Source organism: Phoenix dactylifera, chromosome 1 (assembly GCF_051530095.1).
Source record: "Phoenix dactylifera cultivar Ajwa chromosome 1, Ajwa_hap1_PhDact_Kaust_v1.1, whole genome shotgun sequence".
In the NCBI taxonomy this organism is placed as follows: domain Eukaryota; kingdom Viridiplantae; phylum Streptophyta; class Magnoliopsida; order Arecales; family Arecaceae; genus Phoenix; species Phoenix dactylifera.
In genome coordinates, this window is record NC_143190.1 from 4,114,811 (window position 1) to 4,139,715 (window position 24,905).

At 35.9% G+C, this 24,905-nt stretch overlaps 2 protein-coding genes across 2 annotated transcripts; both read right to left on the bottom strand.

Moving 5' to 3' along the window:
* Positions 1-6,789: 6,789 nt before the first annotated feature.
* Positions 6,790-11,990, bottom strand: LOC120104065 (tryptophan aminotransferase-related protein 2-like). Its single transcript, XM_039114460.3, has 5 exons — positions 11,471-11,990; positions 10,030-10,333; positions 8,155-8,432; positions 7,734-8,035; positions 6,790-7,221 (listed from the first exon to the last, which is right to left on the bottom strand). Exons 1-5 carry the CDS (start codon positions 11,572-11,574, stop codon positions 7,037-7,039), a joined length of 1,173 nt encoding a protein of 390 aa, XP_038970388.2. The 5' UTR covers positions 11,575-11,990; the 3' UTR covers positions 6,790-7,036.
* Positions 11,991-16,321: 4,331 nt separating this feature from the next.
* LOC120104064 (tryptophan aminotransferase-related protein 2-like) lies at positions 16,322-21,139 on the bottom strand. Its single transcript, XM_039114459.2, has 5 exons — positions 20,996-21,139; positions 19,554-19,857; positions 17,700-17,977; positions 17,279-17,580; positions 16,322-16,766 (listed from the first exon to the last, which is right to left on the bottom strand). The coding sequence occupies exons 1-5, from the start codon at positions 21,097-21,099 to the stop codon at positions 16,582-16,584; spliced, it is 1,173 nt and encodes a 390-aa protein (XP_038970387.1). The 5' UTR covers positions 21,100-21,139; the 3' UTR covers positions 16,322-16,581.
* Positions 21,140-24,905: the final 3,766 nt, after the last annotated feature.

Consider the following 24,905-nt stretch of genomic DNA (forward strand, 5'->3'; position numbering starts at 1 on the left):
GCCCGCGTCTGCCACCGGCCGCCTGCGCCGGGTCCGCAAAAGAGACTGCCGCCGTGGAACAACCCGTGGCCGGCCGTTGTCTGTCGCCAAAAGTCCGCAGCCGCCACCAGCCGGAGCTCGTGACCGGCCGCCGCCCGTGATTGCCGCCCCACCCCGCAGCCGCCGCCGCAAGGGTCGGAAAACCCTCTCCGAAACCATCGGGAAGTTGAAGAAAGGATTAACGGGTAAGTCACAAAACCCGTTAACCCGAATCCGGTAACCCGGGTCCCCAAAACAGCTCCGCACGTGACCGCACGTGCGTGCAAAAAAAAAAAAAAAGAAAAAAAAAGAAGAGAAAAGGAAAAAGAAAAAAAAAGAAAAAAAAAGAAGAAAAAAAAAAAAAGAAGGTACCTGTTCATCTTCCTCACCGTGAGCACCCTCGCCACCGCCTTCGTCCGCCGTCGCCGCCCGCCTCGCCGCCTTGCCACCGCCTTCGTCTGCCTTCGTCACCGCGGCCGTCCACAGCGCCGCCCGTCCTTGCCGCGACCGCCGTCGCCGTTCCACCGCAGCGCCGCCTTCGTCTTGCCACCCTCGCAACCGCCGATCCGAGTTTTTCTTCCACCACGCCGCTCCGCCTGGCCGCCTTCGCCACCCCCACCGCTTCTTCTCCGATCGCACGCCGCCCACTGCTGCCTCTGCCTCGCCGCCACCTTCCGAACTCCCATCGCCATCCCCTCCACCAAAGCCCCTCGCCGCCTCCGGCTTGCCCTCCGTTTGCCGCTGCACCAGACCGCCGCCACCTGCATGCCGCCTCCTCTGCTCCGCCGCCGGTCGTCCCCATCTCGAACCCCTGTCACCTTCCGCCGCCCCTCTTCCCCTCAAACCCCTTCCTATCTGGCCGATCCCACGCGCCTCCCACCCTCCTTCTAAAGTCAACACGGGCCGACCCAGGCCCACGCAGCAGGAGCCTGCCCCGACTCTCTCTCACGAGCCCAAGTCAGCAGGCCGGGCCACTGCAGAGCCCCTTTCAACGGGCCTTTTCTTCTCCAGGGGGGCCACACCACCCCTCCCTCCTTCCTTTTCAAGCCCATCAGCTGCACTTCGCTTCTGATAGTCGCCCCAGACCTCGAACGCACCATTCTGGTTGACTGCATCCACCACAGGTGATAGGTTTCCATTTTTCTTGGATTTGTTCATTTAATTATGTTCTAGTTCTCTTGCATGATAGCCATATACTTGAAAATTTATATTGTTGTCAAAATTCAGAGCATAGAACCCCTACTTTCAAACCCATCATATTTGCCTTGTTAAAATCTAAATATTAAATTAGCACACCCTAACAACTGGATGCTTCTCAACATTCTTCGATCAGATTGATTTAGGATCAGAACAACTGTACTACTTGATTGCAATCTAATTTCTTAAATTGAATAATCTTAATCCTTAATTCTGAATAACCAAAGTAAAAATCAGCAACATTTAAATTTTAAGTTATTATTGTGAAGACTTGCTGATTTCTGAAATCATAATAGATTGCATTAGTAGGTTGTCCTGCATCAAATTTGATCTTGCATCATATTTATTAGGGTTTCATTAGTGACACTGCATTTCACATCTTCACCCAGTGTCATCATTGCATGCCAACCTGTAGTGATGTGGAGTACTATTTCAATCAACCTAAAACCCCTGTAGCTACCTTGGATTCCGACATTTTGAGGTCTGTCTTAGAACAGATCGTTGCCATACGGGCTGGATACAAAGAATTCAGACAAGAGATCCGTGAGCTCGTGCAACATTCTAGGACCCCTAAATCGCCAACCCCTGTTACAGCCCAACCTAAAATCGGTTTGGTCGCACCACCTGTAGTCCTTCCCTACTCTCCTAGGCACCAAACTCAATACTCTAGGTGTCAACAATTCGGCTATATAGCGCCCCAATGTTCCACTAAGACCTACCCGATTACTGAACCAGAAGTTAGGAACCAAGAGGCCGAATATGTCGAAGAAGTCTATGAACCAAATATAGAAGACTATGAAGAAGACTTTGAAGACGAACCTACAGAATTAGACTTTGTCCAAAATGATTCCCAAAGGGAGACTAGTGATCTAAGTACAACCAAGCCACTTCACATCACAACTGTGGAAGAGGTAGTGACAGATATTGAGAGCCAATCATCTGAATTGGCACTTGTAGCTAAAGTTACCCATGCGGAGTCCAACCTTGAACATTCCCCGGTAGTAGTTTCCCTTCTAGAGGAGTTTCCTGATGCACTCCCTGATGATCTTCCGGATGCACTTTCTCCAATGCATGATATCCAACGCGCAATCGATCTAGTTCCCGGAGCATCTCTGCCCAACCTTCTACATCATAGGCTCAGACCGAATGCATATGCTAGGACCTGAAATTTAATGTTACCGACAGTTGAGTTTGCATGTAATAGTTCGGTTAACAAGTCCATAGGTATGAGTCCATTCGAAGTAGTGCATGATTACAAACTTAGGCAACCCATAGACCTGTTTTTCATGTCTCATCAGTATAGAGTCTTTGAGTCTGCACAATCAATTGTATCACATCCACATTCATTGCATCGAGAAATCAGCAATTGTAGTCACTTTAATAACTTAAAATATAAATTCTTTGCTGATTTACACAGACGTTATAATGAGTTAAGTGAAAGAGATTACATCATGATAAGAATTAGGTTTGCACGACTTTCTTCGGAAACGTTTAAGAAATTGCAAATTTGTAGTGCAGAACAGTTCAAAATCTTAAAGAAAACCAGTTCGAATGCATATGTTGTGGATCTTCCTGATGACTATGGGATTAGTGCGACATTTAATATTGAAGATTTAGTCCCATACAAAAAGATAATATTCCTGCTTTCTGACCCCTTTATTGATATACCTGCCTATGTTGGATACCCTGCCCTATTACCTGCTGTTAAGCCACCACCTCCCAAATTTCATGCACGCAGAGAACAAATAGAACATATATTGGATGAGCAGGTTATTTCAAGCAGGAACGGTGGTTACCAACGTTACCTTGTTCGGTGGAAAGGTCGACCAAAGTCTGATGTGACGTAGATTTCCAAAGCACAGTTGCAGCGCATTGACCCCGATCTTCTGGAGCAGTACGACAGCCGGCTAGACCTGTACTCGACGGGGTCGAGTTTTTCTCACCCGGGAGGAGTTGATGGGGACATCAGAGCCCTTCATCCAGATGATCCTGAGCCTCCGGATTGAGCCAGACTCGTTTATTTGCATATTTATTTTATTATTTTATTTTTGGGCTTATTTGCATTCTAGGGTTTATTTGTGGTTTATTTTATTTCTGGGCTTATTTGCATTTTAGGGCTTATTTGTGTTATTTGTGGGTTCATTAGGATTTATTTCTGTGTAAGGGGGGTTTATGCAAGTTGTGTATTTGGGCCCTATATATAGGGAACTATTTTCATGATTAGGGTTTAATGAATGATTAAGAATTTCTTTTCCCTACGTTCTTTCTTCTCTTCTTCTCCTCTCCTTCTCTATTCTTCCTGCGTCTCTACAACCTCTTCTTCCTTCTCCTTCTCTTGTTCTTCCTTCTTCTCCTCTTCCCCCGCACTGGTGCTACATCAACTGTTGATCTTAGGATGACCTTCTCATACCAAATGCCTTGATGAATTTCCCAACTTATTAATTGCCTGGACATAAATAAAGAAGATTGAGCTTTTCTGTCATTCAGTTGTAAGTTCCTCTTTGTAATGCATATTACTAGCAACATAGAACATCATACTACATTTCAATCTTCTTACTACTATTCTTGGCTAAAGTTTTATACAACCCTAGTCAATGCCAGCCTATCCTAGAAACTATCATAATAAACCTTCATAGACTCTGATACATATCCATGCTTTCTGTATATATTTGAAAAGATGATGATAGTTAAAATACAAAAGTCCAATGAATCAGCAATTTGAAACTTCGTGATCAACGCATATAGCTCAAGACTAAAGAGTATCATCAAAGAAAGAATCCAAATTGTCCTATATAATTTTTGATCACTTTAAAGATGTCAATATGTAGGTTTACATTGTAACCATAAATTTAAATATTGAAAGGTTCTTTTTTGATATATGTATGAGGCAAATGGATCACACTTCATGGAGAAAGATGTAGAATCTATTTGTGAGAATCGAAAAAATTCCATGATAAAGTTGAACCCCTAGTTTTAGTGCGGCAGAGTTGAACTAATAAATAATATCCTTTTCCAAAGTGACCAAGTTTTCCCCCTAATATCTTTTTCCATGGAGATGACATGCAATGAGAGTTATTGGTTTTGGTGATTCACAAACTAAAACATATCCAAGGATGAAGGAAATATATAACTATAACAAAAGTTACCATAAATTATATGAATTATAACCCACTAGAGAAAACAATTAAATATGCATTACCTCTAATTTACAAGAAAAGGCTTCTACCTTGCTAGGTGGTGCATAACACCAAAATTTCCTTGCTTTCACATTCACTTGATAAATAGATGTTTCATGCAATCCTATTTTTTAGGCCATAAAGGGCTGTCAGAAAATGAAATTATAGCTTCATTCATGTCTTTTGAATTCATTAAAGAAATCTAAAGTTTGTTTACCAAAAAAAAAAGAAATCTAAAGTTTCTTAATTAATTGTTTAAAACACCTTATATCCATAAGTATTGAACATTTAAAAATTTCCTACTTCTTTTTCTTTTTCTTTCTTGAGTTTTTGGAGAGGAAAGTTGGGAGACCCTTCAATTCATTTCAATAGAATTGAAATGTTTACAAAATAGTTTTAAGAAGCATAACTAATCGACAGATACAAGTTTAGAAGATAATTTAGAAGAAGCAATAGAAACCCATTTTGACATGGAAACCTTGATATTCTTGAGGATAATATTAGTCACCAAGAAGCTTGCCTTCCGAAGGTTCTATTGTTTCTTTAGTCCCAATCCTGACCTTTTCATTAAACTGCACATCCGAAGTAGATTAGCCATTGTTTAAAAATAAAATTACCAACTTTTGTTTTGTATATTAACTGCTTGAGTCAAGCTCTAACTATCAGATACACAAATTGTATACTAACTCCAACACAACGCTTGCTGGATTAGTCAGGGAACATAGAAAGTACTTTTTTTCACTATTTGTGATTCACAAAATGTTGAAGAAAGGAAGTTGAGGTGGGATACAACTCATGAAGAGATAAGCGGTTGATTAACAAGTATTGAGAAAAAATAACTTTTTCGTAGAAAGCATAAGGAACCTTACAATGTATATACAAAAAAAAAGAACTAGGAAAATATTTTTCCCAAGGAGTTTTTAGTAGATAGTCCTGGCTTTGAGTTGTCAATATCATAGCATGATTGAACTTTTGCATAGAATCTACTGGGACCAAAAAAATTGTAGGATTTTTGGCAGCAATAAGTCTCTTTTTATTTGTGATGTAATTGGCTTTTTGTTCAACCATTAAACCCTTATCTTTAGATTAATGGGCTAGAATGAGCCACATTACTTTCCAATTCACCAGGTAGTTTGTGTGTCATTAACAACTAGAACATGGATTTTTTTGATTCCCTGGCTAGTAAAAATCTCAACTAGGTGAACCACCGACACTCTCAGCAACGATGCCGGAGTGCCTAGAGTGCATATGTTGCTGTACGGGTCGTGCATTCTGACCGCCCGGATCACACGTCCCGACAATACAAATCATGGGTCCCGTACATATGGGTCTCGAAACTTAGAAAAGTTTGATGTTAGTTTTGATTTTTATAATCTTTCTCTATGACAAGTTTTGATGTTATAAAAAAAGTTAATAGTTAGAGCTTTTCGAGTTAGAATGGAGCTTGAAATTCTACAATAAAAAGTTGAAGAAAAGAATCATTTTTTACTACTTATAAATATCCCCATTGAGGCTTATCATATAATTATACTTGAGATACTTAAATTCCTGATTAATGAGAATCTTTCTCTCTATTCTCTCTCCTTTCCCATTTAGTGGCTAAGTAGGATTTCCCAATGAGCATGTAAGAGATGTATCCCTGGAGTGGCCAGTCAAGATATTATTTTCTGGCCGTAGAAGAGAGTAATTATGCCTGCTCCTCTTCCAACTATCATCCGCTCTATATTGTATGTTCCATAGTAAGGTTTCTGCCACATCATAATTGGTTGCATCAACACACTCTTCCTCTTTTTAAGTTTTCAGCCCAAGTTCAATCCCCCCTCCCAAAATTAATAAGTTTGGGATAAAAAAGTAACCTCCACATCCTGAAAAAGTAACTTCTTAAAGAGAAGTTTTTGTTTTCTGATGGTTACTTTTTTTATGGATAAACAAAAGGTTCATTGAGAGAAAAAAGTATATACGTAGAAATGGTCTTTTTCCTTTCCTAGGTTCCTAACATGACTCTGGATCCCCACTACCTGAGTTTGAGTTTTCTCCCTTCCAAGTTCTCTATATACCGGCTCTTAATATTTTGAATCTTGTTTCTAACATTTTAATATGAAGTTTCTTTTGATTCAGAACATATTTAGTTTTAGCTCTAGATCTTGTTAGTTCTTTAGCAGTTTTAGAACCCACTGGCTCTTCTTTTGTTGTCGATGGTTCTCGTTCATGACACCGAGAATTTGCTTACGACACTCACAGAGCCCCTCATTCTAGGAAAATGGGCCATTGGGCCACCTTTCTAAGCAGTGAAGCCTTGAACCAGTCACTGCAATCATGTTGGCTTTAATCAAACATAACAGAGAAGTAGTCGTAAAGTCAAAAACACCATCATAATAAATGAAACAAATGAAAAAGTCTCTAAGAAAGATAAACACCCCAAGTAGTTATTTATCCAAAAAATGCCAGTACAATTACAATTTGCCGTTAACAACATGCCTCACTCTCAGTGCTTGTTAGTTGGTATATAAGCCCCGGGGAGAGTGGTGCCAAAGAAGTAATTTAGCTAAATGCTGCTAATAAATATTTTGACGTCTCCAACATTAGGGAAGTAATGCTCCCACCGAGGTGAAAAGAATGTATTGTCATCAACAACAAGCAGGAGCTCAATGAAGGGACGAAAGCCTTTCAGTGAAAAGATCAAATGTCTCATCTCGATCTATCATGCTAACTCGGGTATAGTTGGGACTTGCTCCAAAATAACTCCCACCTCGAGTAAGGATCTTGTGGGTCCTTAAAAAGCTCGCACAATCTTCTATTCCTTCTTTTTCACATTTCAACCATGCAAAGGCTGTAAAACAAAAGGATTAAAAAAAATGAAGAAGAACAGAGAAACTTAATTCAAATATAAGAAGCCGAAATTTATGTTACTTCTATCAAATAAACTAGCAACTTAGACTAGTCATAGATAGTTTTCTTCGGAAGTCAACAAGTTAATCAAGGAATTTTCATAGAAAGAACACCTGAACAATTATTCTATTCATGATAATAACCTAAACATGGTATTTAAAACATGACAAGAGTAATTAAGTTGAGATGGAGATCGAGTATGCTGTACTCCTTCGATATGCGTGCCAAAATTTTAGGTATTTATATTTTAAATAGTGAAAAATCAACGTATTCATAAGGAGATGATGGTGTATATAAATAGGATCTCATACATTGATAAGACTAAAGCGACTGGTATGTAGAGCGAAGCAGAAGCAAACTAGCTTACGAAATATTTATCAAAGTCTAATCTAACTTGCACTTCCAATTTTGAACATGAGAAACAGGTAAGTTTTAAAAACTACAATCACATACCAGGAAGAGTTTCAGCCTTCTCTCCGGTGAACTTGCAAGTTTCAGATGGGAACTCCGGCAAGCTAAAGATGCCTGAGGCTTTGACAGCTTCTCGTAACTTCTTCCACCGATCGACTAGAAGACGCCGGCCAAAATCGAAGAGCTTGTCTGGGTTTCCAGGGATTGGATGCTCATAGCTATCCGAGACTACTTTAAGAATCTTTGTTGCCCGAATCTGTGAGACTTTGGACACTCCAATTGTGCTTAGCTCTATAAATTTGGTCATCTTCCGAGCAACAGCAGCGTCCTTCACTAGAGCCCACCTGTTTAACAAGGACCACAACCAAATTAGAGAAGTTTGCCTCATTCAATTTAACCATAGATTATTGAAAAGAAACCATCCTAATTTTATGAAAAATAGAAATTGAAGAGGCATAGCTACCCAAGACGAGATCCAGCATGGCCAATGCTCTTTGAGATAGTAAAGATCGAGATGTCATGATCTGCGGGGCTAGTAATTGGTGTATATTGAGGCCAATAGTAGGCCAGGTCATGGATTGTCTTCCCACCCTCAGACTTCAAGAATGCTTGCCTTAGAAAGCCATCAGGGTTGCTAGGAGAACAAACCAACTCAATATATGCATCACCCTTAAATGTGCATGCATCGCCAGCCCATCGAAAAAGTCTAGATCGAAGGTAATCCATCAGTGGTGCATATGACTGCAATTGAAAAGTTTGTTAAATTTGATCAGGAAAAATTATTTTCCAGCAACTTATCAATCTAAAACCACAAGGGAAGCTGAATCATCTATGCTCCCTAATTTATGCAGTCTTGTCAAGTCAGCAGATCGTTAGGGCTATCATCATATCCATAGGTCTTGTCTATTTGAAATTAAACTAAGTTAGAACATATTAGGGTCAATTTCGATAATCCAGCAGGATTGGACTGAATATCCTACCAAAATTCGTGGCTAAGACCACCCATTTAAGAATGGCTCAATCAACCAAATATATCCTGGCTCAAATCCCATAGGAAGAGAAAAATGATCTCTATGGATTTTTTTTCTCTTGCAGACCAATAGGCCCATAGGCTAGAATTTAAACTAGGATTTGATGGGTCTTTAGAAAATGAGAGCCATATAGACCAATAGGATATATTTCTGTAGGATTTTTAGCCTAATTCTCTAGAAATATCCAAATAGGCCTTTAGTATGCTATAGATCTTGTGTACAAAACTAAACAAAACATATTGTATTAAGGCTTTTCCAACATAAAATTACTAGAAGATAAATTGATGGGAGATATTGTGAGAATTAGCAGAAGCTCTCCCCTCAGAAAAAAAAAAAAGAATTATCAGAAGCTGAGACAATGAAACTATGAATGAGACAAATGAAGAATAGCTACATAAAAAATTTAGATGAAAAACAAATACTGACACCTAGTTGGAGAAGAGCCATTCTCTTATACTACTTAAATTAGATTTAATGGCTTGTTGGAAAACAACATAGCAACTAATTTATATAAGGCTAATTAACTCAATCGGGTTATGAATCCATTAATCAAATATTTACTCGGGGAAAAAGTAATGAGTGCATCATGGTTGATCTCTATCCAACTTTCAGTAACTTTGTAGGGCAATTCTTTTTAAATAAAGTAATGGGAACCCCCTCACATCAATTACATACTCTTTGATATGGACACCAGTGCAAGTATAAAGTGTGGATACTTGCTGAAGTGTCATATTCTTTTATGTCTTAAAAAAAAAGAGGGTCAATTCTTCTAGCTTTTTATATTTTTCTCACGTATCTATATAAATTTGATATATAGTAGTCATTCCTAAGTGTTTGAAGCAAATACTTTAAAATAAACTGAAGTACAAAATATCAACTCCTATATAGATAGAAAATATGAAGGGTTCTAAGCCTGATATATATTATTGATCTTTTTTTGTTCAATCTAAACTTTTGAGACTCAACAAATGTATGATATTCAAAATATTGCTTTGTCATTTCTTTCTTGTTAAACATTTTTCTTGGCAATAAAATGGCAAAGCAATATTATTTTTTAAAGAACAATTACATATATGCAAACATTACCAAAAAAATATTCGGTAATTTTTAGTTCATAGCAATATTATTATTTTTTTCTTGATAATAAGGGAGGCCGCAAAATTGGCCATCCGGATATCAATATTACTTTTAATGATTAGTTTTATTTTCATAAACCTTATCTTAGATAGAACTAATACCCTTTAATTTATTGCTAGTCATATGTTTTACCTAATTATCAAATTTGGTGCAACGCAAGTAGAGATTACCGAGTAGTATGGGACGACAGACACCACATTCATTTGGTCAGTGGTATCCGAAGGTGATAAAGCATAGACCGCAGCTTGCAAGAGCTGGCTCGAGCCGGTGCCGACGATTAGGTGTCGATCCTCGGTCACAGCATTGCCTACTAGCTTGTGAAGGCGTCGTATCTCTCGAGCAAACTCGGGTTCAAGAAACCAGCAAAAGTTGGTCACATCTGAGAAATAACTTATCGTCTGCGAACTCGGAATGGTGATGGCCCCTTGATCCCCCATCCCTTTCCAAAATGATTCGTACATGGTTGGGTCTCCACTGCATCAATAGTTTGACATCAAAATTGTTATAATCAATGCTTTATATAGAGATGTGGTCTCTTGACCTCATATTTTTCCCTACATGTAGTTACTATGTTTGGTTAGGCTATATACAAGTTGCATATACAACTTATTTAGCATGGTTGTGCAGTCTATATGCAACTCTTTTGACAATATATGTTAATATTAAAAATGTAGAGGAGTTTAATAACTGGTCTGATCCTTTCTTTGATTGGATTTCAATACATGGTCTGTTGACCATTAGCATTTAATTCTTTGTAACAGACACTTTTATTATATATACTCATAATTGTTCTTATAAACAGTTATATCAACCCTTCACACAGTTATATGTTCCTGCACATACTTTTATCTATATATGCAACATTATTTATAACAATATATATATTGTGATATAACTATGTATAGCGGTTAGGGACTTGGAATTCAACTCAACATGGACTAAAAGTCGTGATCTAGTCAATGGAGGGACCAACTATTACATACATCAAAAATATATCACTCATGTGTGCCAACATATGCACCCATATATGATATAGGATTTTATAATGTTCGAAAATTTCAAAGAAAATATGAAATTATATAAAAGTTTGAAAAATAATTAGAATAATCAAGAATAACAAAAAAAAAAATGGCAGAATTATCGTTTCTATATATTTATTCCGGTCAATGGTATCATGGCTTCTAGCACCATAATTAACAAATTCAGTTTAAATATCTAATCAAAAAATTGTCCAATTTTGGAACAAAATGTACACAATGAATGTTTGTTGCCTTCTAGAACATGAATTTTGTTCTTTTTCAGAAAAAAAAATCTGTTTGGATATTCCCACAAGATTATGTTGAAAATTTTATAGGAATCGGATCTATTGGCCTATCTAGCTTGCATTTTCCAGGAGTTTGTTTAAACCCAGTCTAAATTTTAGTTTTGGACTACAGGAAGAAAAAAAAGTCTCTATAGATATATAAATATATTTTTTTTCTATTGGATATGGGTTGGATGGAGTTTGGGTATTTTTTCAACCTCAAGATCTCATCCCCAACTTCACCTTCGATGAGGGCATCCAACCAAACCAACAAAAACAAAAGCACGGGGGGTGATGAGGATACTCACACATCAAGATTAATGACGAAGTCCTTGGAGGCGGGGGGCTTGCCACTGGTGTTGCTGACGACGGTCTCCTGCTTCGCGGCCATGTTCTCCTTATTCTGCTCCATCCTTTTTGTCTTCCTCTCTCCTTCTTATTCTTCTTCTTCTATCCTTCAGATCTCCCCATGGGCCTCTTTTTATATAAAGAAAAAGGTATATGCCGGTGGGACATGGGTAGCATTTAATGTCAACGGCTAAGCTCTGGATTCCATTTCCCTTCTATCTTCTTTTGGCAAGTATCCTGGATTAGATTTCATTCTATCTCATTTTCTGCACCCTTATCCCAGAGCCCCGAATAAGATATGCACAAGATCGCTTATATAGAGCCACAATTCCAATGAATGCAGATATCTTTTGTTGGTTTCTTAATTTGCGTTTCTCCTCCCAGGTTTTAAAAAAATTGAAGGTATAGAGGATTATTGCCAAGGATGGTTGTTTAGCCCTTACCGAAGTCCTTTCTTCCATGCAGCATACATGCGCGAATTGGAAGGAAGGATTGGATTGTTAGTTTCCAAAAAGAATAACATGAGTATGAGAAAGTTGCTTCTTGTTTGCAATACTTGTTTGAATAAAATGAATTTTTAATTCAATTTTAACAAAAATAATCCAATCATATCAGAGAAATAGTTATCCAAATCTCTATGAACTCATTTGATTCGTGAAAAAAGGAGGGAGAATGTCAAGCCCCAACCCGATGGCCCGAGCCGAGTGTGTGAGAGACGGTCGTACATCCCCACGGTTAACACCATATGATATGCAGCCTTTTTTACTCACACATATGTCATTCCAAACTCAGGCACTGGGAGATGCAAATAAACTAATACATTTATTCAAAAGAACATAATGATAATTTAATTGAATTGATTATCGAAGGATCCTTGATATAGAGTACAACTCTGTTATTTACACTAATACATAACAAAACAATAACTATCCACTTCGATAGTTGCTTTGCATGTCTAATCATTACTCCTAGTAGTTCTGGTAACTACCATCAACCATCTTCCACTATCCACATAAACAAGCACGATCATTCTGCAACACTGGACCGGTAGTCATACCTTGTCAATCTTTAACTTATTTTGATGCAACTTGTGTTGGTTGTCTTCCTTCATTCGACCTACAATATTAATTATTATTATAAAATTAATAATTTTATTATAATTATAACATATTATTATTTTAATACTAATATATATATTTTTGATTAAAAACTAAAGAAAATAGAAGTAATACATTAAATTATTTCATAATATAACTATAAAGTACATAATGTCTTTTTGTTATAATTTAAAATTATAATTGAATACTAATATGGAAATAATATGATTAATAATATATTATAATATAATATATAGTAAATACTATATATATATCAATATGATATAATATATATAATACTGATATAATGTATTAGATATATTAATATACCAAATTTTCTGCTGGATTAAAGGGTATCTTTGTCCCCATACTTCAGCCTAGGATTATTGCCCTCGGGAGATCTTGGATGTCCAATTTTAAGGACGGATTTTTCATCATTAAGTTGGGGGTGCAATTTGAGGAGTGGGGGTGATTTAAGATCATTGCCACATAGAGTCACCATATATGGTACAACCAAATATGGTGATCTCATTACCTCTACCATCATCACTGATGATCTTGGGATGATCTTCTCATACCAAATGCCTTAATGAATTTTCCAACTTATTAATTGCCTGGATATAAATAAAGAAGATTGAGCTTTTCTTTTACTCAGTTGTAAGTTCCTCTTTGTAATGTATATTACTAGCAATGTAGAACATCATACTACATTTCAAACTTCTTACTACTGTTCTTGGCTAAAATTTTATACAGCGCTAGTCAATGCCAGCCTATCCTAGAAACTATCATAATAAACCTCCATAGACTCCGATGCATATCCATGCTTTCTGTATATATTTGAAAAGATGATGATGGTTAAAATACAAAAATCCAATGAATCAGCAATTTGATACTTCATGATCAATACATATAGCTCAACACTAAAGAGTATAATCAAAGAAAGAATCCAAATTGTCCTATATAATTTTTGATCACTTTAAAGATGTCAATATGTAGGTTTACATTGTAACCGTAAATTTAAATATCGAAAGGTTCTTTTTTGATATATTTAAGAGGCAAATGGATCACACTTAATGGAGAAAGATGCAGAATCTATTTACGAGAATCAAAAAAATTCCATGATAAAGTTGAACCCCTAGTTTTAGTGCGGCAGAGTTGAACTAATAAATAATATCCTCTTCCATACTGACCAAGTTTTCCCCCTAATATCCTCTTCCATGGAAATGACACGCAATGAGAGTTATTGGTTTTGGTGATTCACAACCTAAAACATATCCAAAGATGAAGGAAATATATAACTATAACAAAAGTTACCATAAAGCATACGAATTATAACCCGCTAGAGAAAACAAATAAATATGCATTACCTCTAACTTAGAAGAAAAGGCTTCTACCTCGCCAGGTGGTGGATAACACCAAAATTTCCTTGCTTTCACATTCACTTGATAGATAGATGTTTCATGCAATCCTATTTTTTAGGCCATAAAGGGCTGTCAGAAAATGAAATTATAGCTTCATTCATCTCTTTTGAATTTTTGAATTCATTAAAGAAATATAAAATTTGTTTACCAAAAAAAAAGAAATCTAAAGTTTCTTAATTAATTGTTTAAAACACCTTATATCCATAAACATTGAACATTTAAAAATTTCCTGTTTCTTTTTCTTTTTCTTTCTTGAGTTTTTGGAGAGGAAAGTTGGGAGACCCATCAATTCATTTCAACAGAATAGAAATGTTTACAAAATAGTTTTAAGAAGCATAACTGATTGACATATACAAGTTTAGAAGATAATTTAGAAGAAGCAATAGAAGCCCATTTTGACATGAAAACCTTAATATTCTTGAGGATAATATTAGTCACCAAGAAGCTTGCCTTCTGAAGGTTCTATTGTTTCTTTAGTCCCAATTCCAATCTTTTCATAAAACTGTACATCCAAAGTAGATTCTCCTTTGTTTACAAATGAAATTACCAACTTTTGTTTTGTATATTAATTGCTTGAGTCAAGCTCTAACTATCAGATACACAAATTGTATGCTAACTCCAACACAACTCATGCTGGGACATTCAGGGAACATAGAAAGTACTTCTTTTCACCATCTGTCATTCACAAAATGTTGAAGAAAGAAAGTTGAGATGGGATACAACTCATGAAGAGATAGGCGGTTGATTACCAAGTGATGAGAAAAAATAACTTTTCTGTAGAAAGCATACGGAACCTTACAATATATATACAAAAAAAAAACTTGGAAAATATTTTTCCCAAGGAGATTTTAATAGATGGTCCTGGCTTTGAGTTGTCAATATCATAGCATGATTAAACTTTTGCATAGAATCTACTGGGACCAAAAATTTTGTAGGATTTTTGGCTGCAATAAGTCTCTTTTTATTTGTGATGTAATTGGCTTTTTGTTCAACCATTAAACCCTTATCTTTAGATTAATGGGCTAGAATGAGCGACATTACTTTCCAATTCACCAGATAGTTTGTGTCATTAACAACTAGGACATGGATTTTTTTGATTGCCTGGCTAGTAAAAATCTCAACTAAGTGAACCACCGACACTCTCAGCAACAAAGCCGGAGTGCCTAGGGTGCATATGTTGTTGTATGGGTCATGCATTCTGACCGCACGGATCGCACGTCCCGACAATACAAATCATGGGTCCCGTACATATGGGTCTCGAAACTTAGAAAAGTTTGATTTTAGTTTTGATCTTTATAATCTTTCTTTATGAGAAGTTTTGATGTTATAAAAAAAGTTAATAGTTAGAGCTTTTCGAGTTAGAATGGAACTTGAAATTCTACAATAAAAGTTGAAGAAAAGAGTCATTTTTTACTACTTATAAATATCCCCATTGAGGCTCATCATATAATTATACTTGAGATACTTAAATTCCTGATTTAGCATCCTCTTGTAAGAATTATTCCTACTTTCTCTCTATTCTCTCTCCTTTCCCATTTAGTGGATAAGTAGGATTTCCCAATGAGCATGTAAGAGATGTATCCCTGGAGTGGCCAGTCAAGATATTATTTTCTAGCCGTAGAAGAGAGTAATTGTGCCTGCTCCTCTTCCAACTATCATCCGCTCTATATTGTATGTGCCATAGTAAGGTTTCTGCCACATCATAATTGGTTGCATCGACATACTCTTCCTTTTTTTAAGTTTTCAGCCCAAGTTCAATCCCTCCTCCCAAAATTAATAAGTTTGGGATAAAAAAGTGACCTCCACATCCTGAAAAAGTAACTTCTTAAAGAGAAGTTTTTGTTTTCTGATGGTTACTTTTTTCATGGAAAAACAAAAGGTTCTTTGAGAGAAAAAAGTATATATATGTAGAAATGGTCTTTTTCCTTTCCTAGGTTCCTAACATGACTCTGGATCCCCACTACCTGAGTTTGAGTTTTCTCCCTTCCAAGTTCTCTATATACCGGCTCTTAATATTTTGAATCTTGTTTCTAACATTTTACTATGAAGTTTCTTTTGATTCAGAACATATTTAGTTTTAGCTCTAGATCTTGTTAGTTCTTTAGCAGTTTTAGAACCCACTGGCTCTTCTTTTGTTGTCGATGGTTCTCGCTCATGGCACCGAGAATTTGGTTACGACACTCACAGAGCCCCTCATTCTAGGAAAATGGGCCATTGGGCCACCTTTCTAAGCAGTGAAGCCTTGAACCAGTCACTGCAATCATGTTGGCTTTAATCAAACATAACAGAGAAGTAGTCGTTAAGTCAAAAACACCATCATAATAAATGAAACAAATGAAAAAGTCTCTAAGAAAGGTAAAATTACAATTTGCCGTTAACAATATGCCCCACTCTTAGTGCTTGTTAGTTGGTATATAAGCCCCGGGGAGAGTGGTGCCAAAGAAGTAATTTAGCTAAATGCTGCTAATAAATATTTTGACGTCTCCAACATTAGGGAAGTAATGCTCCCACCGAGGTGAAAAGAATGTATTCTCATCAACAACAAGCAGGAGCTCAATGAAGGGACGAAAGCCTTTCAGTGAAAAGATCAAATGTCTCATCTCGATCTATCATGCTAACTCGGGTATAGTTGGGACTTGCTCCAAAATAACTCCCACCTCGAGTAAGGATCTTGTGGGTCCTTAAGAAGCTCGCACAATCTTCTATTCCTTCTTTTTCACATTTCAACCATGCAAAGGCTGTAGAACAAAAGGATTAAAAAAAATGAAGAAGAATAGAGAAACTTAAGTCAAATATAAGAAGCTGAAATTGATGTTACTTCTATCAAATAAACTAGCAACTTAGACTAGTCATAGATAGTTTTCTTCTAAAGTCAACAAGTTAATCAAGGAATTTTCATAGAAAGAACACCTGAACAATTATTCTATTCATGATAATAACCTAAACATGGTATTTAAAACATGACAAGAGTAATTAAGCTGAGATAGAGATCGAGTATGCTGTACTCCCTCGATATGTGTGCTAAAATTTTAGGTAATTATATTTTAAATAGTGAAAAATCAACGTATTCATAAGGAGATGATGGTGTATATAAATAGGATCTCATACATTGATGAGACCAAAGCGACTGGTACGTAGAGCGAAGCAGAAGCAAACTAGCTTACGAAATATTTATCAAAGTCTAATCTAACTTGCACTTCCAATTTTGAACATGAGAAACAGGTAAGTTTTAAAAGCTACAATCACATACCAGGAAGAGTTTCAGCCTTCTCTCCGGTGAACTTGCAAGTTTCAGATGGGAACTCCGGCAAGCTAAAGATGCCTGAGGCTTTGACAGCTTCTCGTAACTTCTTCCATCGATTGACTAGAAGACGCCGGCCAAAATCGAAGAGCTTGTCTGGGTTTCCAGGGATTGGATGCTCATAGCTATCCGAGACTACTTTAAGAATCTTTGTTGCCCGAATCTGTGAGACTTTGGACACTCCAATTGTGCTTAGCTCTATAAATTTGGTCATCTTCCGAGCAACAGCAGCGTCCTTCACTAGAGCCCACCTGTTTAACAAGGACCACAACCAAATTAGAGAAGTTTGCCTCATTCAATTTAACCATAGATTATTGAAAAGAAACCATCCTAATTTTATGAAAAATAGAAATTGAAGAGGCATAGCTACCCAAGACGAGATCCAGCATGGCCAATGCTCTTTGAGATAGTAAAGATCGAGATGTCATGATCTGCGGGGCTAGTAATTGGTGTATATTGAGGCCAATAGTAGGCCAGGTCATGGATTGTCTTCCCACCCTCAGACTTCAAGAATGCTTGCCTTAGAAAGCCATCAGGGTTGCTAGGAGAACAAACCAACTCAATATATGCATCACCCTTAAATGTGCATGCATCGCCAGCCCATCGAAAAAGTCTAGATCGAAGGTAATCCATCAGCGGTGCATATGACTGCAATTGAAAAGTTTGTTAAATTTGATCAGGAAAAATCATTTTCCAGCAACTTATCAATCTAAAACCACAAGGGAAGCTGAATCATCTATGCTCCCTAATTTATGCAGTCTTGTCAAGTCAGCAGATCGTTAGGCGATCATCATATCCATAGGTCGTGTCTATTTGAAATTAAACTAAGTTAGAACATATTAGGGTCAATTTCGATAATCCAGCAGGATTGGACTGAATATCCTACCAAAATTCTTGGCTAAGACCACCCATTTAAGAATGGCTCAATCAACCAAATATATCCTAGCCCAAAAAATGATCTCTATGGATTTTTTTTCTCTTGCAAACCAATAGGCCCATAGGCTGGAATTTAAACTAGGATTTGATGGGTCTTTAGAAAATGAGAGCCATATAGACCAATAGGATATATTTCTGCAGGATTTTTAGCCTAATTCTCTAGAAATATCCAAATAGGCCTTTAGTATGCTATAGATCTTGTGTGCAAAACTAAACAAAACATATTGTATTAAGGCTTTTCCAACATAAAATTACCAGAAGATAAATTGATGGGAGATATTGTGAGAATTAGCAGAAGCTCTCCTCTTAGAAAAAAAAAGAATTATCAGAAGCTAAGACAATAAAACTATGAATCAGACAAATGAAGAATAGCTACATTAAAAAATTTAGATGAAAACAAATACTGACACCTAGTTGGAGAAGAGCCATTCTCTTATACTACTTAAATTAGATTTGATGGCTTGTTGGAAAACAACATAGCAATTAATTTATATAAAGCTAATTAACTCAATCGGGTTATGAATCCATTACTCAAATATTTACTCAGGGAAAAAGTAATGAGTGCATCATGGTTGATCTCTATCCAACTTTCATTAACTTCGTAGGGCAATTTTTTTTAAATAAAGTAATGGGAACCCCCTCACATCAATTACATACTCTTTGATATGGACACCAGTGCAAGTATAAAGTGTGGATACTTGCTGAAGTGTCATATTCTTTTATGTCTTAAAATAAAGAGGGTCAATTCTTCTAGCTTTTTATATTTTTCTCACATATCTATATAAATTTGATATATAGTAGTCATTCCTAAGTGTTTGAAGCAAGTACTTTAAAATAAACTGAAGTACAAAACATCAACTCCTATATAGATTGAAAACATGAAGGGTTCTAAGCCTGATATATATTATTGATCTTTTATTGTTCAATCTAAACTTTTGAGACTCAACAAATGTATGATATTCATAATATTGCTTTGTCATTTCTTTCTTGTTAAACATTTTTCTTGGCTATAAAATGGCAAAGCAATATTATTTTTTAAAGAACAATTACATATATGTAAACCTTACCAAAAAAATATCTGGTAATTTTTAGTTTATAGCAATATTATTATTTTTTTCTTGATAATAAGGGAGGCCGCAAAATTGGCCATCCGGATATCAATATTACTTTTAATGATTAGTTTTCTTTCCATAAACCTTATCTTAGATAGAACTAATACCCTTTAATTTATTGCTAGTCATATGTTTTACCTAATTATCAAATTTGGTGCAACGCAAGTAGAGATTACCGAGTAGTATGGGACGACAGACACCACATTCATTTGGTCGGGGGTATCCGAAGGTGATAAAGCATAGACCGCAGCTTGCAAGAGCTGGCTCGAGCCGGTGCCGACGATTAGGTGTTGATCCTCGGTCACAGCATTGCCTACGAGCTTGTGAAGGCGTCGTATCTCTCGAGCAAACTCGGGTTCAAGAAACCAGCAAAAGTTGGTCACATCTGAGAAATAACTTATCGTCTGCGAACTCAGAATGGTGATGGCCCCTTGATCCCCCATCCCTTTCCAAAATGATTCGTACATGGTTGGGTCTCCACTGCATCATTAGTTTGACATCAAAATTGTTATAATCAATGCTTTATATAGAGACGTGGTCTATTGACCTCATCTTTTTCCCTACATGTAGTTACTATGTTTGGTTAGGCTATATACAAGTTGCATATACAGCTTATTTAGCATGGTTGTGCAGTCTATATGCAACTCTCTTGACAATATATGTAAATATTAAAAATGTAGAGGAGTTTAATAACTGGACTGATCCTTTCTTTGATTGGACTTCAATACATGGTCTCTTGACCATTAGCATTTAATTCTTTGTAACAGACACTTTTATTACATATACTCATAATAGTTCTTATAAACAATTATATAAACCCTTCACATAGTTATATATTCCTGCACATACTTTTATCTATATATGCAACATTATTTATAACAATATATATATTGTGATATAACTATGTATAGCGGTTAGGGACTTGGAATTAAACTCAACATGGACTAAAAGTCGTGATCTAGTCAATGGAGGGACCGACTATTACATACATCAAAAATATATCACTCATATGTGCCAACATATGCGCCCATATATGATATAGGATTTTATAATGTTCGAAAATTTCAAAGAAAATATGAAATTATATAAAAGTTTGAAAAATAATTAGGATAATCAAGAATAACAAGACAAAGATGGTAGAATTATCGTTTCTATATATTTATTCCGGTCAATGGTATCATGGCTTCTAGCACCAAAATTAACAAATTCAGTTTAAATATCTAATCAAAAAATTGTCCAATTTTGGAACAAAATGTACACAATGAATGTTTGTTGCCTTCTAGAACATGAATTTTGTTCTTTTTCAGAAAAAAAAAAATCTGTTTGGATATTCTCACAAGATTATGTTGAAAATTTTTTAGGAATCGGATCTATTGGCCTATCTAGCTTGCATTTTCCAGGAGTTTGTTTAAACCCAATCTAGATTTTAGTTTTGGACTACAGGAAGAAAAAAAAGTCTCTATAGATACATAAATATATTTTTTTTCTATTGGATATGGGTTGGATGGAGTTTGGGTATTTTTTCAACCTCAAGATCTCATCCCCAACTTCACCTTCGATGAGGGCATCCAACCAAACCAACAAAAACAAAAGCACGGGGGGTGATGAGGATACTCACACATCAAGATTAATGACGAAGTCCTTGGAGGCGGGGGGCTTGCCACTGGTGTTGCTGACGACGGTCTCCTGCTTCGCGGCCATGTTCTCCTTATTCTGCTCCATCCTTTTTGTCTTCCTCTCTCCTTCTTATTCTTCTTCTTCTATCCTTCAGATCTCCCCATGGGCCTCTTTTTATATAAAGAAAAAGGTATATGCCGGTGGGACATGGGTAGCATTTAATGTCAACGGCTAAGCTCTGGATTCCATTTCCCTTCTATCTTCTTTTGGCAAGTATCCTGGATTAGATTTCATTCTATCTCATTTTCTGCACCCTTATCCCAGAGCCCCGAATAAGATATGCACAAGATCGCTTATATAGAGCCACAATTCCAATGAATGCAGATATCTTTTGTTGTTTCTTAATTTGCGTTTCTCCTCCCAGGTTTGAAAAAAATTGAAGGTATAGAGGATTATTGCCAAGGATGGTTGTTTAGCCCTTACCGAAGTCCTTTCTTCCATGCAGCATACATGCGCGAATTGGAAGGAAGGATTGGATTGTTAGTTTCCAAAAAGAATAACATGAGTATGAGAAAGTTGCTTCTTGTTTGCAATACTTGTTAGAATAAAATGAATTTTTAATTCAATTTTAACAAAAATAATCCAATCATATCAGAGAAATAGTTATCCAAATCTCTAAGAACTCATTTGATTCGTGAAAAAAGGAGGGAGAATGTCAAGCCCCAACCCGATGGCCCGAGCCGAGTGTGTGAGAGACGGTCGTACATCCCCACGGTTAACACCATATGATATGCAGCCTTTTTTACTCACACATATGTCATTCCAAACTCAGGCACTGGGAGATGCAAATAAACTAATACATTTATTCAAAAGAACATAATGATAATTTAATTGAATTGATTATCGAAGGATCCTTGATATAGAGTACAACTCTGTTATTTATACTGATACGTAACAATTGCCTTAAAAAATAATAACTATCCACTTTGATAGTTGCTTTGCATGTCTAATCATTACTCCTAGTAGTTCTGGTAACTACTGTCAACTATCTTCCACTATCCACGTGTACAAGCACGATCATTCTGCAACACTGGACCGGTAGTCATACCTTGTCAACCTTTAACTTATTTTGATGCAACTTGTGTTGGTTGTCTTCCTTCATTCGACCTACAATATTAATTATTATTATAAAATTAATAATTTTATTTATAATTATAACATATTATTATTTTAATATTAATGTATATATTTTTGATTAAAAAATAAGGTAAATAGAAATAATACATAATATTATTTCATAATATAACTATAAACTACATAATGTCTTTTGTTATAATTTAAAATTATAATTGAACACTAATATGGAAATAACATGATTAATAATATATTATAATATAATATATAGTAAATACAATATATATATCAATATGATATAATATATATAATACTGATATAATGTATTAGATATATTAATATACCAATATTTTCTGCTGGACTAAAGGGTATCTTTGTCCCCATACTTCAGCCTAGGATTATTACGCTCGGGAGATCTTGGATATCCAATATTAAGGACGGATTTTCCATCATTAACTTGGGGGTGCAATTTGAGAAGTGGGGGTGATTTAAGATCATTGCCACATAGGGTCACCATATATGGTACAACCAAATATGGTGATCTCATTACCTCTACCATCATCACTGTTGATCTTGGGATGATCTTCTCATACCAAATGCCTTAATGAATTTTCCAACTTATTAATTGTCTGGATATAAATAAAGAAGATTGAGCTTTTTCTTTCACTCAGTTGTAAGTTCCTCTTTGTAATGTATATTACTAGCAACATAGAACATCATACTACATTTCAATCTTCTTACTACTGTTCTTGGCTAAAGTTTTATACAGCCCTAGTCAATGCCAGCCTATCCTAGAAACTATCATAATAAACCTCCGCAGACTCCGATGCATATCCATGCTTTCTATATATATTTGAAAAGATGATGATGGTTAAAATACAAAAATCCAATGAATCAGCAATTTGATACTTTATGATCGATGCATATAGCTCAACACTAAAGAGTATAATCAAAGAAAGAATCCAAATTGTCCTATATAATTTTTGATCACTTTAAAGATGTCAATATGTAGGTTTACATTGTAACCGTAAATTTAAATATCGAAAGGTTCTTTTTTGATATATTTAAGAGGCAAATGGATCACACTTAATGGAGAAAGATGCAGAATCTATTTACGAGAATCAAAAAAATTTCATGATAAAGTTGAACCCCTAGTTTTAGTGCGGCAGAGTTGAACTAATAAATAATATCCTCCTCCATAGTGACCAAGTTTTCCCCCTAATATCCTCTTCCATGGATATGACACGCAATGAGAGTTATTGGTTTTGGTGATTCACAACCTAAAACATATCCAAGGATGAAGGAAATATATAACTATAAAAAAAGTTATCATAAAGTATACGAATTATAACCCGCCAGAGAAAACAAATAAATATTCATTACCTCTAACTTAGAAGAAAAGGCTTCTACCTCGGCAGGTGGTGGATAACACCAAAATTTCCTTGCTTTCACATTCACTTGATAAATAGATGTTTCATGCAATCCTATTTTTTAGGCCATAAAGGGCTGTCAGAAAATGAAATTATAGCTTCATTCATCTCTTTTGAATTTTTGAATTCATTAAAGAAATATAAAATTGTTTACCAAAAAAAAACAAATCTAAAGTTTCTTAATTAATTGTTTAAAATACCTTATATCCATAAACATTGAACATTTAAAAATTTCCTATTTCTTTTTCTTTTTCTTTCTTGAGTTTTTGGAGAGGAAAGTTGGGAGACCCATCAATTCATTTCAACAAAATAGAAATGTTTATAAAATAGTTTTAAGAAGCATAATTGATTGACAGATACAAGTTTAGAAGATAATTTAGAAGAAGCAATAGAAGCCCATTTTGACATGAAAACCTTAATATTCTTGAGGATAATATTAGTCACCAAGAAGCTTGCCTTCTGAAGGTTCTATTGTTTCTTTAGTCCCAATTCCAATCTTTTCATAAAATCGTACATCCAAAGTAGATTCTCCTTTGTTTAAAAATGAAATTACCAACTTTTGTTTTGTATATTAATTGCTTGAGTCAAGCTCTAACTATATACACAAATTGTATGCTAACTCCAACACAACTCATGATGGATCACTCAGGGAACATAGAAAGTACTTCGTTTCAGTATCTGTGATTCACAAAATGTTGAAGAAAGAAAGTTGTGGTGGGATACAACTCATGAAGAGATAGGCGGTTGATTACCAAGTGATGAGAAAAAATAACTTTCTGTAGAAAGCATACGGAACCTTACAATGTATATACAAAAAAAAGAACTTGGAAAATATTTTAATAGATGGTCCTGGCTTTGAGTTGTCAATATCATAGCATGATTAAACTTTTGCATAGAATCTACTGGGACCAAAAATTTTGTAGGACTTTTGGCTGCAATAAGTCTCTTTTTATTTGTGATGTAATTGGCTTTTTGTTCAACCATTAAACCCTTATCTTTAGATTAATGGGCTAGAATGAGCCACATTACTTTCCAATTCACCAGATAGTTTGTGTGTCATTAACAACTACGACATGGATTTTTTTGATTGCCTGGCAAGTAGAAATCTCAACTAGGTGAACCACCGACACTTTCGGCAACAATGCCGGAGTGCCTAGGGTGCATATGTTGCTGTATGGGTCGTGCATTCTGACCGCACGGATCGCACGTCCCGACAATACAAATCATGGGTCCCGTACATATGGGTCTCGAAACTTAGAAAAGTTTGATGTTAGTTTTGATTTTTATAATCTTTATTTATGAGAAGTTTTGATGTTATAAAAAAAGTTAATAGTTAGAGCTTTTCGA

Excerpts from the sequence above, each read along its gene's own strand:
- LOC120104064 (XM_039114459.2), bottom strand. The coding sequence starts at position 21,099 with ATGGAGCAGAATAAGGAGAACATGGCCGCGAAGCAGGAGACCGTCGTC. Across the intron at positions 17,978-19,553 it reads CTGTCGTCCCATACTACTCG|TCATATGCACCGCTGATGGA; the intron begins GTAATCTCTACT and ends TTTCAATTGCAG. Across the intron at positions 16,767-17,278 it reads GAAGGCTGAAACTCTTCCTG|CCTTTGCATGGTTGAAATGT; the intron begins GTATGTGATTGT and ends TTTGTTCTACAG.
- LOC120104065 (XM_039114460.3), bottom strand. The coding sequence starts at position 11,574 with ATGGAGCAGAATAAGGAGAACATGGCCGCGAAGCAGGAGACCGTCGTC. Across the intron at positions 10,334-11,470 it reads TTCGTCATTAATCTTGATGT|TGGAGACCCAACCATGTACG; the intron begins GTGAGTATCCTC and ends CTATTGATGCAG. Across the intron at positions 7,222-7,733 it reads GAAGGCTGAAACTCTTCCTG|CCTTTGCATGGTTGAAATGT; the intron begins GTATGTGATTGT and ends TTTGTTTTACAG.